This window comes from Dromiciops gliroides, chromosome 3 (genome assembly GCF_019393635.1).
Source record: "Dromiciops gliroides isolate mDroGli1 chromosome 3, mDroGli1.pri, whole genome shotgun sequence".
NCBI classification, from domain to species: Eukaryota; Metazoa; Chordata; class Mammalia; order Microbiotheria; family Microbiotheriidae; genus Dromiciops; species Dromiciops gliroides.
In genome coordinates this window covers 442445190-442465092 of record NC_057863.1, presented here as the reverse complement: position 1 = coordinate 442465092, position 19903 = coordinate 442445190, and the positions used below count along the sequence as shown (strand labels likewise).

At 34.0% G+C, this 19903-nt stretch overlaps 1 protein-coding gene across 1 annotated transcript in view; it reads left to right on the top strand.

Moving 5' to 3' along the window:
• The window catches only part of HAT1 (histone acetyltransferase 1), an 89140-nt gene that overhangs the window by 50819 nt on the left and 18418 nt on the right, over positions 1-19903 (top strand). Inside the window, 6 exon segments of the mRNA XM_043994375.1 lie at positions 8837-9016; positions 9321-9442; positions 9943-10047; positions 10371-10477; positions 15621-15772; positions 18737-18853. Coding sequence (XP_043850310.1) covers positions 8837-9016; positions 9321-9442; positions 9943-10047; positions 10371-10477; positions 15621-15772; positions 18737-18853 — 783 coding nt within the window.

Here is a 19903-nt window from a genome sequence, read left to right as displayed (position 1 = left end):
CCTCAAAAATAAAGTTTAAAAAAATTATGTTTCTATCTGTATTCAGACCATAATCAGTTCTTAGGGGATGGATAACATTTTTCATCATAAGTGCTTCAGAGTGATCTTAGATCATTGTATTGCTGAGGATATCTAAATCATTCACAGCTGATTATCTTACAATATTGCTGTTATTCTGTACATAGTACATTTCACTTTGCATCAGTTCATTTAAGTTAGGTTTTTCTGAGAGCATCTTCATCATTTCATACAGTGTAACAGTACTCCATCATAGTTACATACCACAATTTGTTCAGCCATTCCGCAATTGATGTGCATCCACTCAATTTATGATCCTTTACCACCAGAAGAGAACTGCCATAAATATTTTTGTGCCTATAGGTCTTTTTCCCTTTTTGTTTTTATCTGTTTTTGGATACAGACCTAGGTCAAAGAGTATGCATGTTTGTTTGGGCTTTTTTACGATTTAGAATTTTTTTTTCTCCAAATTACATGTAAAAACAAATTTTAACATCAATTTTTAAAACTTTGTTCAAAATTCTCTTCCTCCCCACCTTGAGAACTCAAGAAATTCAATATGTTATGCATATGTTATCATACAAAACATTTCCACATTAGTCAGGTTGTGAAAGAAAACAGAATAAACTTCAAAAAAATGAACTAACAAAAAAATTTTGCTTTAATCTGTATTCAAATACCATCAGTTCTTTCTCTGTAGATGGATTGTATTTTTCATAAATCCTTCAGAGTAGTCTTGGATCATTGTATTGCTGAAGATAATCAAGTCATTTACAGCAGATCATCTTACAACATTGCTGTTATTTTGTATATAGTACATTTCATTTTGCATCAGCTCCTGTAATTCTTTCCAGGTTTTTCTGATAGCATCCTGTTCATCATTTCTTATAGCAAAATAGTGTTCCATCATCCCATAATTTGTTAAGCCATTCCCCAGTTGATGGGCATCCCCCCAATTTCGTATTCAGCTTTTTAAAAAAATCTCTTTTTGGATATCAACCTAGTAGTGGCATCACCAGGTCAAAGAGTATGCATGGTTTTATTGCCCTTTAGGTCAATAAATTAGGGCATAGTTCCTAATTGTTCTACAGAATGGTTGAATCAGTTTACAACTCCACGAACAGTGTATTACTGTCTCATTTTTCCCACATTCCCTCCAATAGTTGTCATTTTCCTCTTCTATTAGCCAATCTAAATGGGTATGAGGTAGTACCCCAGAATTGTTTTGATTTGCATCTCTCTGTGGTAAAAATTATTTATGGTATAGATTAATGCCTCAAGTTTTTAGCTGAATCATGCGCATGCTACTGAGCAGCTTTTGAAGGACCTCCCCTTTTGGGGGAGGAAAAACTGAAGGCCACCAGAAGGGAGGCAGCTTCTGGTAGGCAGCCCGTGTTCAAAAGTTCACTCTCTTTTGGCCTGGTGAGCAGTCTGGTGGCATCCTGGACCTGGTGGTGGTGGTGGTGCGTGTTTTGCTCTGTTTCAGGTGACTGCTGTTCTGATGAGTAACTGTAGACTGACCGGGGTTGGTGAGTTTAATTATGGAAAACCCTAAATTCCTTTGAACTAGCTTAATTGAGAACACTCTGGCATTGCATAGGCTAAGCTTAGAGTTAAGACTGACTATCTGTATTTCTACTTCCTTATTTCCTTAATTGGTTTCACCTTTGTGATTTAATTAATTCCCAAGAAATAAAATCTGATCCTTTATGAACTAAAGCTCAGAGGCTCCTTTTTTTTTTTTTTTTTAGTGAGGCAATTGGGGTTAAGTGACTTGCCCAGGGTCACACAGCTAGTAAGTGTTAAGTGTCTGAGGTTGGATTTGAACTCAGGTACTCCTGACTCCAGGGCCAGTGCTCTATCCACTGCGCCACCTAGCTGCCCCAGAGGCTCCTTTTCTTATTGGCCTGGGAGGAATATATTATAAAAAGGAAAGTTCAAAGGGGAGATTAAACCTAAAAGAGTTCCTCATTTCCAGGACCGCAATATTAAAGCAAGTCACCCAAATAACGCTCCGTATATCAAATTTTGGCCCTCACATCTCCAGTCATTAATGAGTTAAAGCATTTTTAATATGATTCTTATTAGCTTTATTTCATCTGAAAACTGTCCATATCTTTTGATCATTTATCAGTTGGGGAATGGTTCTTATTTTTATAAATTTGACTCATTTCTCTATATGTTTGAGAGATGAGGCCTTTATCAGAGAAACTTGCTTCATTTTTTTTCACACTTCAATAGCCTTCTTCTTTGGGGGGCTGTGGAGGGAAGAACTCTACAGTAAGAATACCTTTCCTTCTTCCACTGGAAAGAAAATTAAGAAAAACAAAATCTTTTAACATGTAGACATAGTTAAGAAAACAAATTCTTATGTTGTCTATAGCCAAAAATATATTTCATTCTGCATCTTGAGTCCATTACCTCTCTGAGGAGGTAGGTAGCATGATTCCTTATTGGTCCTCTTAAGTCATGGTTATTAACATTGTTATTGTATAATTTGTTCTCCTGATTCTATTCTCTTCAGTCTGTGAATAATTTATAAAATTCTTCCTAGGTTTCTCTAATGGTTCTCTAGGTTCCATCATTTCTAATGGCATAGTACTATTCCATTACATTCATATACCATGATTTGTTCAGTTATTCCTTAATCAATGGGCACCTGCTTAGTTTCCTGTTCTTCTTTGCTATAACAAAAGGGCTATCTTTTTTTTTAAAAAAAACATGAGGGGGCAGCTAGATGGTGCAGTGGATAGAGCACTGGCCTTGGAGTCAGGAGTACCTGAGTTCAAATCCGGCCTCAGACACTTAACACTTACTAGCTGTGTGACCCTGGGAAAGTCACTTAACCCCAATTGCCTCACTAAAAAACAACAACAAAAAAACCCCCCCAAAAAAACATGAGTTCTTTTCCTCATTTTTTGTTTTCTGGCTATAAGCCTAGAAGTGTTAGACCTAGTGGTCAAAGGATATGTACAGTTTAGTGACTTTGGGACATAGTTCTAAATTGTTTTACAGAACAGTTGGAGCAAATAACAACTGTTTTAGTGTCCCTGTCTTCCTGCAACTCCTCCAGCATTTGTTATTTTCCTTTTCTACCATCTTAGAGGTATTGTAATTGTTTAGTTAGTGAAAAACATTTTTTTCATGTAGTTGAATTTTAGTGATTTAGAACATTTTTTTTCATATAGTTGCTGATAGCTCGAATTTCTTCCTTTGAGAGCTGCCTGTTTAATATAGTTAACTCTCGGTTATTCAGAAACTAATTTGTCCCTTTTTTGTGAATTATATATGACCATGCATCCATATCCTGCTGCCCATCTTATGGTAATATCACTGCTTATTTAGTGTTGGTGGGCATGGGCAAATATGAGGAGTGAATCTCAAGTCACTTTGTAAATTGCTAAGTTCTGGTACAAGTTTTGGTGTGGAATAAGTGGAAATTAATGGCTAAAAATAGGGAATTATATTATGCATAAATTTCAGTCATCCTTATCCCTCTCTTCCATTAATATGGATTAGATTTGAGTGGAAGCTGTAATGGAGATCAAAATATTACAAATCAAGTGCACACAGTATCTTGTTATGAGGAAGATGAATCTTTTGCACTTTATAGAATGGTTTTTGGTTTTTTATTTGCAAATTTCTTTCTTTTCTATTTTTTTTTGCAGGGCAGTGAGGGTTAAGTGACTTGTGCAGGGTCACACAGCTAGTAAGTGTTAAGTGTCTAAGGTCAGATTTGAACTCAGGTCCTCCTGAATCCAGGGCCAGTGCTCTATCCACTGTGCCACCTAGCTGCCCCTCACTGCTCTTTTAAAGAAGGTAGTATTCTACTTTCATTCTTGAAATGTTAGCTTTTGGATAAGATGTGACAGTGATACTTCATAGGTACTGTGTTTGTGTTCCAAACTTCATTGTAAAATAGTCTTAATTTTTCAAAAATTTTATTTAGGATTTTTGGGGGGGGGGGCAATGGGGGTTAAGTGACTTGCCCAGGGTCACACAGCTAGTAAGTATTAAGTGTCTGAGGCCGGATTTGAACTCAGGTACTCCTGAATCCAGGGCCAGTGCTTTATCTACTGTGCCACCTAGCTGCCCCCTTTGCTTAGGAATTTGATGAAACAAAAAGAAGAGTACAATTTCACTGTAAATCAGATATAACACAAAACCTGTTTTGTAGGTAATTTTGGAATATTATCAAGGTTCAGCTAGTTCAGGGTTCTTTTTACTTGTATGATAAAAATATTCTTTCTGACATAAGTGAGACTGCAAATTAGCTATTTATGAATTTTTAAAATAATACTGAATTTTCCAAAGTTTTTGATGATATTTCCTTTTCAAATATAAAATCTCATACAGCCAATACTATTTTTCTTCTTCTTACTACAAAAATAACTAGCAAGAATTAGTTAGATGATGCTACTTTTTAAAAAGACAATAAGATTATGATATCTTGTACTTAAATATCAACAAAATTATTCATACTAGAAACTGCAGTATCTTCATAGTCAAATATACTCCCATTTTATAGATAAACAAACTTTGCCCAAGGTAGTAATTGAGATAGCTAAGATTTCATTCCAGTTATTTTGACTTCAAATCCAGTGGGTTTACTTTCTACCACCCTACCCCGTACCAGAGCAAGGATCAGTAGTGGTCCCAATATTACTGATTCTTAGCACAGTCATGAATTAAAACCCATGTCATCTTTATGTGCACATTGTATATTATATTGAGTAAAATAATGAAATTTTAGAGTTTAAAGTAATTGAGAGATCATTTAGTCTAAAACATTAACCATAATCCAGAAAATTTAAAAACTCATTTTTTCCCCATGCTTAACTTTTAGGAGAATCCAAATTTTAGAAACCCCAAGCTTAAATGAGAGGTTTGTTTATCCCCAAAAAGGCAAATACAAAAAACCCTTTTCAAGAATATATTCTGGATCAGTGATTCCCAATCTAGAAGCTGTAAGATTATTGTCAGGGGTCCATGAATCCATATGTACCAAGGATTGTCATTTTGTTCTTTATTTAGCTCTAGCAGAATATGCAGTTTCAATAAAAGGCTTGTTTGGAAGTTTTATATTTTCAGTTGTTACTCCTTTTCAAACATAAGTAGATGTGATTAATCAGACAGATTCGCCTTAAACATGTTATTGAATTCATATTTTTTAATTGCCATGTTTTTCCTTCAACATAATAGCATGGCTCTAGAGCTAGAAGAGGGTCGTAGAAGCCATCTAGTCCAGGGACCTTATTTTACAGATGAGAAATTTAAGACCAGACCAGTGAAATGACTTGCTCATGATCATCCATGTAGTAAGTAGCAGAGCTGATAATTCAGCACAGGGCATTTCATTCTCCAAGTTCAGCACTCCTTCCATTGTAGCATGCTGTCTGTCAGTAGATGCTAAAATCACAACTAATATTTTGGGTTCCATGGCATTTTTAAAATATTAAGTAGGAGGGTTATTATGTATATATATAACCTATATCAGATTACCTGCTGTCTAGGGGACGGGGGAGGGAGGGGAGGGAGGGAGAAAAATCTGAAATTGGAAAGCTTGTATACACAAAAGTTGAGCTATCTTTACATGTAACAGGAAAAAAATAAAATGCTTTATTTAAAAAAAAAAGAAAACAAAAAAAATTTAGTGGGGGGATGGGCTTCATTCTTTATAAAATAAGTTGAAATATGACTCCTTCACCTTGCAATGTTGTACAAGCATAATTGAGATTTAGAATGCAGAATCTGAGTGGATCTTGTTCAACATATACTCTATTTACTAACATAGGAAAATAAATAACTATTTCAATGAAATTCTTTATAAAGACTTAAAACAAGGGGCAGCTGGGTGGCACCTTGGATAGAGCACTGGCTCTGGAGTCAGGAGGACCTGAGTTCAAATCCGGACTCAGACACTTGACACTCACTAGCTGTGTGACCTTGGGCAAGTCACTTAACCCCAATTGCCTCACTTAAAAAAAAAAAAGAATCGAAACAAAAAGATCATTTTGGCTTAATCCTTAGCATGAAATTCAATTAACCAAAAGATAATTGTCTTTAATACTTCCTTACTCACTTTCTCTCTGTCTCTCAATATGTGTGTGTGAGGGGGGCAGCTAGATGGCGAAGTGGATAGAGCACCGGCCCTGGGGTCAGGAGTACCTGAGTTCAAATCCGGCCTCAGACACTTAACACTTACTAGCTGTGTGACCCTGGGCAAGTCACTTAACCCCAATTGCCTCAATTAAAAAAAAAATATGTGTGTTTGAGTATATATAATATATTATATATAATCTGTTACGTATATATTCTTTGCAGACATGTGTATACATGTATGTAAGAAATGTTATATCACATCCTTATTCATACATTCTGTTTGTTTTTCCTAAAAACTAAGTAGACATTAAAATCCCAGTTAGTTGTCTTAAGTTTTGTCATGCAGTTTTTAGGGAGTGTAAATTCAGTTTTTAACAGTGAATTTTGTTATATAAATCATGTTAGACTAAAAAAGTGATATTGCTATGCCCTTCAAAGATTAGCATAGCCAGGTAGGTGATCCTTGCAGCTTGTTTTATTGGAATGAAAACAGGGGTGTCAACTAAGAAATATTTGAAGTGATTAACAATTGGTACAAAGGTGTAAACTATCATACTATATGTTCTGTGTAGAAGGCAATAAGCAGGGGGCAGCTAGGTGGCACAGTGGATAGAGCCCGGCCCTGGATTCAGGAGGACCTGAGTTCAAATCCGGCCTCAGACACTTAACACTTACTAGCTGTGTGACCCTGGGCAAGTCACTTAACCCCAATTGCCCCACAAAAAAACACAAAACAAACAAACAAAAAAAGAAGGCAATAAGCATCTCAGGAAAGTTTTTGAGAGTAATGTAAAACTTAAAATGTTAAGTGACACGTAAAGTTTTTAAACTGTTTTTCTTAAATTATTCAAGTTGAGAACTTTATAAACATGCAACTTTTAACTGTTCCATCCAACTTAAAATTATTAATCAGTATTACCTTGTATTTGAATCATCAGAGAACAGGCTTATGAAGAATAACACTATTCTTCCTTTAACATAATCTTATTTAAATTGCATTGATAGTTTAAAATAGAATCCCTCATTTGGTCTTTTCTTTAGTGTTCTGTTGTCCAGATTAGCCAGTAATTTTAGAGAGAAATATTTATCAAATCCTGCTTAAAAAATGAACAAAAAAGAGTTCTGGTAAATTCAGCTTCTTTTATCTTGATGATGAATCAGATGCAGAGACTATGTATGTATTAAAAGTAAGCTTAGGGGCAAAGTATTGTAAAGCTATATTCTAACTGTCTAATAGCTCCTTTTTATAGATGGAAACAAGTTAAATATAAATGTTGGTGGTACCAAAGCATTGAGAATACAACTTGTTTGTGATAAACTCCATCCGTGGTTCTCCATCCTAAAATTGTAACTGAATGATGATAAAGTGCTATTCATCTGCAGGTGCATTGCTTCTACTCAGTTAAAGATGGTTGAAAGGACAGGAATTAGTAGCATGTTGTATTAGCCTTTTGTAGTGTATTTTGTCCTAAGCATCTTAATTTCCCTGTTTTGAATGCTAAGTAGCAAGGGTCTTGGTTTAGAACTAATACCCATCATGCATGTAAACGGTGTGAAAGAGCTGCTTAGTAAGTTAACACAAAGTGTTCTTGTGTCAGTCCTTGTGGAAATAGATACAATACAAACATTACAGCTGAACTCACGGCAAACTCCATTAAGTAAAAACCTGGCCTCATTGTTCAGAAAAAAGTTTGAATAGAATGCAAGCTCATTTTGTTGAATGTAATGTCAGGCTTTTAGGGACTGTATTGAGGGGTAAGGTTTTGTTAAGTTGAGACCAATTCATTAAGTTTTATTGCCTGGTGAGAAGCAGTAATACTTTATTGTGAGACTTCATCAAATATTCATGGTTAAAGAGAAGTAGTAAATGTATTCAATCAAGTGGTCTTTTGGGGTTTTGAAAAGGATTATGAAGTCTGCTCAGCTGATAGTCTGAACATTCACCAGGGTTGTTTAACAAGGGTAATTTTAATCTCTGAATTTAATTTTGTTAAGACTTGCTTTTTCTCCTTCAGTAAATCTGAGTCTGTAGAAATCATGACAAATATATATATGAATGTGTACATACTCCTATTATGTTAGTGAATGCATTTCCAAAATGCTGATAGATATTTTAAAATAATTTTGTTCAGAAATCTCTTGTATTAAATCTCTTCAAAAACCCTTAATTTTTTTTATGTATGGAGGAGTTGAGAGCTGCCCCCTTCTTCATTGTGAGATTCCTATTCATTTGCCCAGTCATTAGCTTTATCCCACTGCTGAAGGCAAACCTTTCTTGAATAGGGGAACATGTTGGTCTCTTCCTATGTAGCACAGTTTACAAACTTTTAAAATTGATAAACTTCAAAGATTATGTACGATTATAGTCAGCATCAGCCATATTGTATTCACAACTGCAAAACCAGGAAAAATATCACAGCGGCTATTTGACCTCCTTTTATTAAATTACAGTGTATCAGTGCTTACTAGAGACCAGTATAACAAAATCAGTGTGGCTTTAGATATATGACTGGGTGGTCATATACATAACAATTTTCCTGAGTTCACTACAAGTTTATATCTTTTCTTTTAATTGTATATTGTAATAATGACCTGAAGTTACACGGTCTTGTGAGTCCTATTTATGTTTTAAAGGTTTTGAATGTTTTTAGCTAAATTTTAAGGAGAATCGTTGATTCAAAAATTTTTCCATTCTTTTTTAATGTCCAATCCTTAGGCAGATGATGTTGAGAGCAAAATTAGAGAAATCATCCCTCCAGGATTTTGTACAAACACAGATGATTTTATTTCATTGTTGGAAAAGGAAGTTAATTTTAAACCCTTTGGCACATTACTCCATACGTACTCAGTTCACAATAAGGAAGCAGGAGAAAACATTACCTATGAAATATACAAGGTAAGAACAAAGCTAGATATTTATTTAGCATAAATTGATACTTCTTATTTAATATGCTCAAGGTTGCACCCAATATTTGGTTTATTTTCAGTGATCTTTCTTGACTGCAGAATATAGCTCTTATCATTTAAAAAAAAGTTCTTTTCACAGTGTATGTGTGTGTGTCTGTGTGTGTGTGTGTATACACATCTTAATCAGAGCATTCTGCTCCCAGACATTTTCCCACAGGACAGTTTTGTGTTCTACAGACTTTCACTTACCTCTGTGATGAGTTTCACCTGACTTTTCTTGGCTTTTTCCCTAGGCTGACATGACATGTACAGGCTTTCGAGAATATCATGAAAGGCTTCAGACCTTTTTGATGTGGTTTATTGAAACTGCTAGCTTTATTGACGTGGATGATGAAAGATGGAACTACTTTCTAGTGTAAGTACAGTTCTAAAGCAACAGTAGACCTTATTACCTCCACAAAGCCTGCATTTTAATTGTGGCAGGCCAATTATTGGGACAGTATAATGATATTTTTCCCAGGAAAGAAAAACTATTGTTTATCAGGCTTGAGTTTTCCTTCATTATGCTTTGGGAGATCTTGAGAATAGAGCTGAATTAAATGCTGTTGTCCGTTAGAGCCCTGAATGTAGGCTTAAACAGTAAAATGAGCTTTGCCTGTGTTTTCTTTTACTTGCCACCTATTCATCTTTATAATAGGCAAGTGCACTGAAGTGATGTAAAGAGGTCTGATTTATCCAAGTTGCTGCACACCAATTAAGTGAATTGTACATTCAGAACATAGCAGGTGTATCCATTGGGCCCTCACAGAGTAGCTTGCTGACACTGAAAATTCAGTCAGAGAATGGAAAAGAAAATGGACACTGCATGGGAGCGCGACTGTAATTGACCTGCTTGGCTTTCTGTTTTATCTGCAGATTTGAGAAGTATAATAAGGATGGAGCTACGCTCTTTGCGACCGTAGGCTACATGACAGTCTATAATTACTATGTGTACCCAGACAAAACCCGGCCACGTGTAAGGTAATTGGCAGTGTAACACGTGCCTTGTCTTTTATTTCAGAAGAGGGAACTGCTGAAGTTTCCAATACTTGTTATAATGGTGTTGATTTGTTTAAAAAAAAAATCACCATTATCCAGTGGGTATGCACTGATTTATTTCATTGTACCCTTTGAAACAGTAGGGAAGATGTTTTGATTATCTTTGTAATTTTAACATTTTTTTTAAAGATAAAGTTTCCATGATTTTATGGTACTTTGTAAGTTGTTCATCACATATAACTGATTTCAGATTTCAAATGGTCTTTTTTTTTTTTAATGAAAAATGATTTCTCTCTGTATTGTAGCCAGATGTTGATATTGCCTCCATTTCAAGGTGAAGGCCATGGTGCCCAGCTTTTTGAAACAGTTCATAGATATTACATTTCTTCTCCTATAGTTCTTGATATTACAGGTATGTAAATCTTTATTCTCATCTTCAGATTAAGTTACTGAAAAATAAGTGGCTAAATTTCGTATTATGTATCACAATTGAATTAAGACTAGTACCATGGTTTGGGTAGGACATTTTAGATTGTAAACTCCTAGGGGGCAGTGGCTGTATCTTTTTAACTAGCTGTATAGAGTGTTTTAATAGAAAGGATTTTCCAAGTTCACAGTTCATGATTATTATCATTATGTTGAAATGGTTGTAACTTTCTATTTGAACATGTTATTCATTGGAAAGTTGAGTTTTTCAATACCCATTTTTTGTACCTTCCTCCTTTGTTGAAACCATGAAGGAATGTTTCTTTTGAATGTGATATAAATTTTAATAAGTTCATTAATTATCAATAATTTTATGGGTTTCATTTTCCTTTCATTATGTTTTTAGAATTTTGAAGAAATATAAAGCCAGTATATGAGAAAGTAGTATGATGGGTGAATTCCAGAGCTACTTCATGATGTGAACATCAATCTATTAATTACCCCATAGATGACTGATTAGATAATAATGAAAGAAAGATTTGACTGTTTAATCTATGATTTCATCTATTAGATTCTTCTATTTAAGCAGTAAATTAGTATCATGAAAATTGAAGATTGGGAGAATGTGCAAGTAGCTTAACCTAAAATACCATGGTGCAGCTTTACTTTTTTTTTTTCCCCCTGCAGTTTATGGAATTGTTGCCAAAGAAATAAATTGCTATTTAAACTATGAGAAGCAACTTTAAAAAAAAAAATTAAACATGCTATTCCACTGCTGGCCACTAGGTGATGAATTATTTGGCTATGGCACCCAACTGTTCATTGTCACAAATAGAGGATAATAGATTGTAAAGCTGAAAGAACCCTTGAAAATTTAGTCTGACCCTTTCATTTTTATGTGTTCTTGAATTTTATTTTATTTACAAGAAAGTCTTAGCACCATATGATAAGATGGGCTTATTTTTAATCTAAAATAAATAAAAATTGATCTGAAGCAAATTCCAAATTGCCATTTTTGAATAATTTACTAGAAAACATGCTGTTTCAACAAGGAGCTCAAAAGGATAAGGAATCACTTACCATTTTGTCTTGCTATCATTGTAAGCTACTAAGATATATGGAATTCAAAACTGGGACACAGGCAAGGATTTAATGAAAGTCTGAAAGTTAGATGTATTTGCCAAGTGAGAATTCACTAAGACTATAGAGAATTGAAGGATAAACTATTATAATTTGCTTCAGTTGAGTTGTAAATGGATAGTCATCCTTCTGATTTGCTTATGGTTTAATCAATGATTTAATGCAGTTTTAATCTGGTATCTTTTGTTACAAACTACTGATTTGAGCTGTTCTACTTATTAAAATGAGATTTTGGAAACCATCGGTGGATTCTGGGTCCCAGAATATATCTTTGTGTCTAGGTCTATACTGTTTTGTTAACTAAAATTTGTTCTTGGTGGCTTTGTTGTTAAGTTATGCTGTTTCTAGAAAATAGATATTTGCATTACATCTCGTACCTATGTTAGAATAAAAATAATGTGAAAGTATTTTATAGTGTGTAGCATCTTCATTTTGAGGATGTCTATCCATCACAAATATTCTTGTGAATACCTGCTATATCTCCTGATACAGGCAAGCGTTTTTACAGGTAGAATAACATATAAAATAATTGGTTGTGTCTTCCCTGATACTAAAATGTAAATTGAAGGTAGGAATAAAATTTGATATGAGAATAAAAGTTGTCTCCTTCACCAGTAACATTATCACATAAGTATATTTGCCCTTTAGAAGTCACTTATTGTTCAAGAACTTCATATTTTAGAGCTTTTTTGAATACTACATTTAAATTTTTTATCCTTCATTAATTTGTGCTTTTATCTTATTTCCCCTTTGCTAATATATCATTTTCTTATCTCATATTTCATTAAGAAGCTTTATATAACTGAGCACTTATAATTATTAAGTGTTATAGTTTTAACTTGTAAAAATTCAAACTTTGACCCTGTCCTCTAATGCATATCCTGATGAACCTTGTAAAAATCTGTATTTTAGCATGTTTCATTATTAATATACTGCTTATCTCTTTGGCATTAAAGCAACTGATAAAAAAGACATGCCAAATTGTTGGGGTCAGGAGGTACTGTAAATTCACTAAGGCTAACACTTTTATCATAGTTGTGGAGAGTTAAAGAAATTTTGAGAAGGCAGCATGGCCCTTTTGAGCCACACTGAAAATGTAATCAGCCTATGAAGGCTTATTTTTAAGCTAAGATTATTTGCATAGTTTAAGGTGACCTTTCAATTGTATGAAAATTGAAGAAGAGAATATGACACACTTTTCAGTTTTAAAATTTATAATTTAGCTTAAGATAAAGATTTTTAAACATGTTCCACATTACTATGAAATACCTAGTGAATTCCTGTTTGCTCCTGGTTACATCCGATTTCCTTTTTGAGAAATATGTTTTTTTATTTGTTTACATTTAGTCTTATTTGTTTTTTTCTAGACCAGTTTTCAGAACCTAAATGGCAATGGACACAGTATTTTACATTTAAAAGTCTGGATCTTAAGTCAGTATTTACATTTTTAAGATAAAGTACATAACATAAGCAAGCAATCTTAGAAAAACTTGAAATAGTTGAGGCCTTTTTTTCTCTCTCATTTGGATCAAATATTTTAGTTGTCATTTATTTCTTATCTGAAATTATAATTCTTCATTAGAGTTGGTTGGTGTGTTTATAGAAAAGGCTTAGTAGTTAATGGATTTGAATGCATCTTGAACAAATGCAAATTTTCTTTTAACTGCTAATTGTTGCCTATAGGCCAGCTGACAGTCTAGTTTCATTTTCATGAACCAGACTGCTTTACTAACTAATGGGTCTTCTGTATTTCTTTGCCTAGCCATACTTTTCTTTCATGTTCATTTCAGTAAGAAAATAAAAAGGATTTATGTGGACAGTTTTGAAATGCTTTGGAAAATGCTGAAAATTTTTTTAACGTCCCTTTTATTTCTTAAACTGATTTGACCTTGCTATTTTCTATTTCTCCATCACTGACTGTGTATGAATTTAATTCTTTTTCTATGAAGAGTAGTCTTGATAGTCTATGATACTAACTGCATGCTTTTGTATACAAGGTCCTCTTTTTAGGAACTCCTCTAAAAGTTTAAAATAATATCATATGGGACTTGTCCATTATAAGTGTAAAACAGTCAGACAGCAAACACTTACTACACAGATAACCTTAAAGGAACCGTACTCCTGAAGATCAGGAGTGAGAGCATGAGAGCTAGGGAGAGGAGGGGCAGGATTAAAAATAAGAACTTTTTAGACTATAAGCATCACAAATATTGCATAGTTCTTTGGGATGGTTGATGATGCTCTGTCAGTAAATATGGAATAAAGAATATGAGCTAGAATAAGGGAATATTAGGATAAGCGCTTTAGTACCTAGAACAAATAAAAGAAATATAAAAATTGTAGAATTGGGAATGATTAAAAAAAGCACATTGTTATAAGTAAAACACATAAAAATAGGGAACTTCCAAACATTAGAGTATGTGTACTCTTCAATAGTTTACTTTAGTTATATATGTTATATACATATTCTTTTATAAACTTTTAGGGGGCGGCTAGGTGGCGCAGTGGATAAAGCACCGGCCCTGGATTCAGGAGTACCTGAGTTCAAATCCGGCCTCAGACATTTGACACTTACTAGCTGTGTGACCCTGGGCAAGTCACTTAACCCCCATTGCCCTGCAAAAAAAAAAAAAAGATACTCATCATAAACTTTTAGAATTTATTTAACTTGATGTTGGAGTTAAAGGAGGTAACTTGGCACTTAGTCTGAAACTGCTATTTCTTTTCTCTCTTCTCCTTCCTCCCTTTTCCTTCTTCCCTACTCAACTTAGGACCACCCCCCCCCCCAAGCTCCCATACCTTTAAAGTTTTTATGCCAGGAAGGAAATATAAACCTTCCAAACATTTGTGACAATAGTATGATGGACCCAAGTTTTTTAGCATGTGAGCTCAAAATTCTACTCTTTTTCATTTTGACTGTTGGTTTTAGACGCACTATTCTTTTTTCAATAATCTGTTGTGGGAAATTAGACTCACATCCTGATAGATATATATTTTTATACATGAATGCTGATTATAGCTGCCACATTTGAAATACCTTTCATTTATCTTCTTTAGTTTGGTAAGTAGAAGGAAGATAGAGTAGATACATAAAAACGAAACTGTTCCATTAGTCCAGTTTGCCCAGAGAAGCGCCTCGTGAAGATGTAACTATACAATAACTTCGGTGAATCAGTTTCTGCTGTGAATTAGAGATAGGTAGTTGATATTTTGATGTATTAGATATTTGTGTTGGAAAGAAAATTTAAAGATTGCCATGTTATCTTCTTTAAGCATAGAAATCTTTGATGTGAATGTATTATTAAGCTGAATGCCAGATGTGTGCTAGCCACCAAACTGGAGGAAATATGTTTTCCATGTGGTCAATACTCACATTCCAATATAATACAATTTTTCCTGTGCTATTATGTCATTACTTTGTCATCTTTAAATAATTGTTTTCCTATGCTGAATAGAATTTTTAGTTTTTTAAAAGTTTGATAATTTTTATGGGATAGTTTTCTGTGTTACAAATGTAGTCATAAGCAGGTCAATGCCATGAGATAAAACAAAAGTAAGCCAACTTTCCTCCTACATAGGTTACAGAATCTAAAATTAATTGATTTACTTGGCATGTATTAGCGAGTGGCTGCCTCTGAAAGGGCTGTTCTATGTACGTCTGTTTGGTGGTGTGCCTTTTCTATTTTTAGTCTAGTGAGTGTGAAAACTGAGACTGCTTGTCACAGCAGTGTGACATGAGATAGTGTTTTAAAAGACGAACACTTAGATCATAAGTATTCCATAGATTTATAAAGAAAGGATTTTAGTTTTAATATTTGACTTAGTTGGGAATTTTTGCTGCTTAAACACAATTGTAGTTTGTAAGAAGTATTTAAAAAAACAGTTATGCCTTTCATATATTCTTATGAACCTTTAAACTAGATCATGTATTTATCATTCAAAAGAAAAATAATTTTGAGTGTGTAATCTTTTTGACTTTATTTCTTTAGCTGAAGATCCATCTGAAAACTATGTGAAACTAAGAGATTTTGTACTTGTGAAACTTTGCCAAGATCTGCCTTGCTTTTCTGCAGACAAGTTAATGCAAGGATTCAGTCAAGATATGGTGACAGAGGCACAACAGAAGCTCAAAATAAACAAGGTATTTTAAATTATAATAGGCAAAAGTCTTGAATTTTATAAACAAAATTTTTAAATATTTAAGTATTGATAAATATATAGAAAAATATTGCTAAACATAACATTTGATTATTGCATTACTGCATTGTTGGCAGAAATTGGCATGCTTCAGCAATTATAGTATAAACATTACAAAGCACAGCTATATAAGCAAGAAAGAATGTTCTAAGAGATGTCTTAAGTTTATGATAGCATTTATGCCCCTGCTTAGCTGTGAAGGACTTAGAGCAGTAGCTGGAAAGGAAGGTCCTGTGCACTTTAAAATATATACTTCAACATTCTTTGTCCCTTCCAAGAGATATCACCTAGCTTTCTAAACTACTAAAGGAAAAGGATAATTTAAATTCTTCCCAGTACCAACACGTTCATTCTCCAAAAAAAATCCAAAAGCAACAATATAGCTTTCAGATACTATTTCCTTTCTGGCAGTGGTGATGAACACTAGTTCATAAAGTATAATGGTGTCATGCCTTCATCATTCATAGCATGCAAATATTTTTTAAAATGCATGTGATTTAGTGCTCAAAATTTTTTTCCCTATGATTTCCTAATTATTTTTCTTCTGTTTTAAAATAGCTAACTTATTTAAATTTGGTTTAAGCTTGACAGTTTAATGAGAATCATTTTTAGTCTTTGTCAATATGAAAGCAAACTAACATTTTAGCAATGAATGCATTAATGTAGAAATGAACAAAGATGGTTTAGCATGGGAATTGGCTGGGGGTTTTCCTTCCCTTTCATCCTTGTTTTAAAGTGTTGATTTTTTTTGTCCTATAGAAGGAAACTTTTTTTTAGGGGGTCTGTTGATTAGTCAGTGACATTCCCATTTTATGTAACAGGTTGGGAGGCAGGAAATACAATATAAAACACAGTATAGAATCCTTTGCGGACACAAACTCAGAAAATTAAAACTCTTTTCAATTCATTGCATAACTATTTAAAAGGATCTTGGCATTGGAAGGAATAAAGAATAGCTGTTAGGGTTCTGAGAAGATAATTACTGCATTAAAAATAAGAGAATTTATTACAGACATGCATTAAAATATACAAAATACAAATACTGCCTTAATAGTTGCACTCTGTGTTTTTAATTTTCGGAATCTTCTGGAGTCCCTAAGTCCATAAGTGAGAGAATAAATGAATGTGTGGGTTTTTTTGATGGACAGATATATTGATAATAGGTAATTCAATTAGATATTTTATTAACTTTTTTCATTTTGCAGATTTTAGAAGCTTAGAGTTCCAGTTTATTAGTTTATGATGAATAAGGAGATTTCAGATTGATCAGATACAACCTATTAACATAACTAGAAATGTTTCTCCTGTTTAGTGCTTTTCAGTCAGTCAACAAAGCCTTGTCTTTTAGGAAGTTACAAGAAAACTTTTAAAGACCCATTAGTTTGATATTTTGAGTAGTCCTGGCAGGACTTTTCAAAAACAAAGGACAGTAAAGTAACCAAGAAAGAAGAAAAAGGGTCTGCTTATATACATATGGGTGGGTGTGTGGGAAGCAAGAAGGATATGGTGCATCTGCTGAAATTAAACAGGAAAGATCACTGGCAAAATGGAGCTACCAGGGTAATTCAGGAGAACATGGAAAGTTAGATGAAATAAAGGAATAGAGAAGAGAAGTTATATGTGGTTCAATACAGTTTTTGATGACAAGTTATAATAGTGTTAGATAAAATGCTAGCATTCAATAAATACTTAGATTTGATTAAAAATGGACTCAAAGAATTTTTAGTAAAGTATTCCTATTTAAGCTATCTTTTCCCAAAATGGTCTGTCATTAAATAAATCTGTAGTAATAAACCAATTCCTAAATCATGCTAGTCATATCAAATCTTACTAGTTCAGGACTTGATTTCTAGACATTATGAGATTTGTCCCCAAATTGGTTGGCCTTCTGTTCCATTATTGCCTACTCAGTTACCACAAAATGAGAGATATTGAAAAGCCCTTTTATAAATAGATATTTACTATGTTAGTTTTTAAAGAGAAAGTTTTCTTTATTAAAAATGACCCCAAACATTTTGATAGTATAAAACATAAAGGACCAATATCTTTTTTTATTTGCTAATTTTTAGTGTTATATTTTCAAAAGAAATTGACCGTTTCACCTACTTACAATTGAAATCTGTATAGTGAGCATTCATAGCCTTACACTTGGAGTGGGGGCAGTTTTATTACAGTAATGGGGACTCCCTAGAGGAGTGTTAGCTCGTAAAGGAGAATGTTCTGATTCTGCTTTGAAACATATGCTGATCATTTTATACCCAACACGTTTACAAGGATTACAGCAGATATTATAGTAGTACTTATTAGGAAACACTAGTATAATTTGTACAAAAAGATTCTGGACTGTTCTAGGAACTAAAGACATTTATTTCATTGCCTAAGAATCCTAATTTTTTTTAAAAGAAATAACAGAAATGATGGGAGAATCTTTATTAAGAAATAAATCTCACTAATTAGGAATGATTGAGCACTCTGGCGTGAATTGTGAAGAAGTCTTCCCTTTTAAAAGCTCATTTCTTGTTGCTTAAATAAGTTTCTTAACAAATAGTGTTAAACATGGAAGTCAGGAGAGATTTGCTTTAAGAGATATTTGTAATAAACACAATGGTATGTAAACCATAGCTCTAAGACTTTGGAAATTTTGTTTATGTGAAGTTGGGGTTTTTTGTTGTTTTGCATTAGACATACTAAATGGTAAAGTATTGACTGCCTAATTCCAAGTCTTCACATTGTTTCTATTTTAATGTGGCTTTGTTGTAACCTTAATGGAAGAATAAACATCTTAACAAATTCAAGTTTGTTTAAGAATATCATTAATTTTAAAATTAGATGATGAATCCATCAGGGCTTGTATTTATTCAAGAATTTTTTAAAATTCACACTGCTTTTTCTTTTGTTTAATTATTAGCAACATGCCAGGCGAGTTTATGAAATTCTCCGATTACGTGTGACTGACATGGGTGATGCTGAACAATCCAGAGGCTATAGACTGGACATAAAAAGAAGATTAATTGGTCCATATAAGGTATAATTAGGTTCAAGTCATCTTGAAATATTGTGTCCTATTCAGTATTTGGGGCATCTAGATGGTGCAGTGGACAGAGTGCCAGGCCTGGGGTCAGGAGGACTCATTTTTGTGAGTTCAAATCTGGCCTTAGACACTGAATGACTGTGTGACCCCAGGCAAGTCACTTAACCTTGTTTGCTTAGTTCCTCATCTGTGAAATGAACTGGAGAAGGAAATGGCAAACCACTCCAGTATCTTTGCCAAGGAAACCCCAAATGGGGTCATGAAGAGTTGGGCAGGATTGAAATGACTGAGAAATATCAATTCAATATTTAAATTAAAGGCCTAGAAGGAATATTATTGGATACCATTTATAGGAGGGTTTAAACCATTCTGCTGCCTTTTGTTTGACCTGCCTGTTAAAGCTCTACAATGATTTAAATTTCTCCACTACTTTTTGGGGGGGGAGGGGGCAGGGCAGTGAGGGTTAAGTGACCAGCGCAGGGTCACACAGCTAGTAAGTGTCAAGTGTCTGAGGCTGAATTTGAACTCAGGTACTCCTGAATCCAGGGCTGGTGCTTTATCCACTGCGCCACCTAGCTGCCCCTCTCCACTACTTTTTATTAATTTGTTTTTGTTTTTGTGAGGCAGTCCGGGTTAAGTGACTTGCCTGGGAGTCACACAGCTAGTAAGTGTCAAGTGTCTGAGGCCAGATTTGAACTCAGGTACTCCTGACTCCAGGGCCGGTGCTCTATCCACTGCGCCACTTGGCTGCCCCTTATTAATTTTTTACTGAAGTGATATGTAAACTATCCTTGTTAGTTTAAGTACCTGTGAATATGATAAATTCACACATGGTAGGTTTTTCTTTCACTTTTATGTATCCAGGAAAATCTTAAGGACCAGAATATGGTGAAACCTTTTCCTACCTTCTTCTTATCTGCATTTTCCTATTCTTTAGTTTTTTTTTTGTTTGTTTTTTGTTTTTTTGTGGGGCAATGAGGGTTAAGTGATTTGCCCAGGGTCACACAGCTAATAAGTGTCAAGCATCTGAGGTCGGATTTGAAC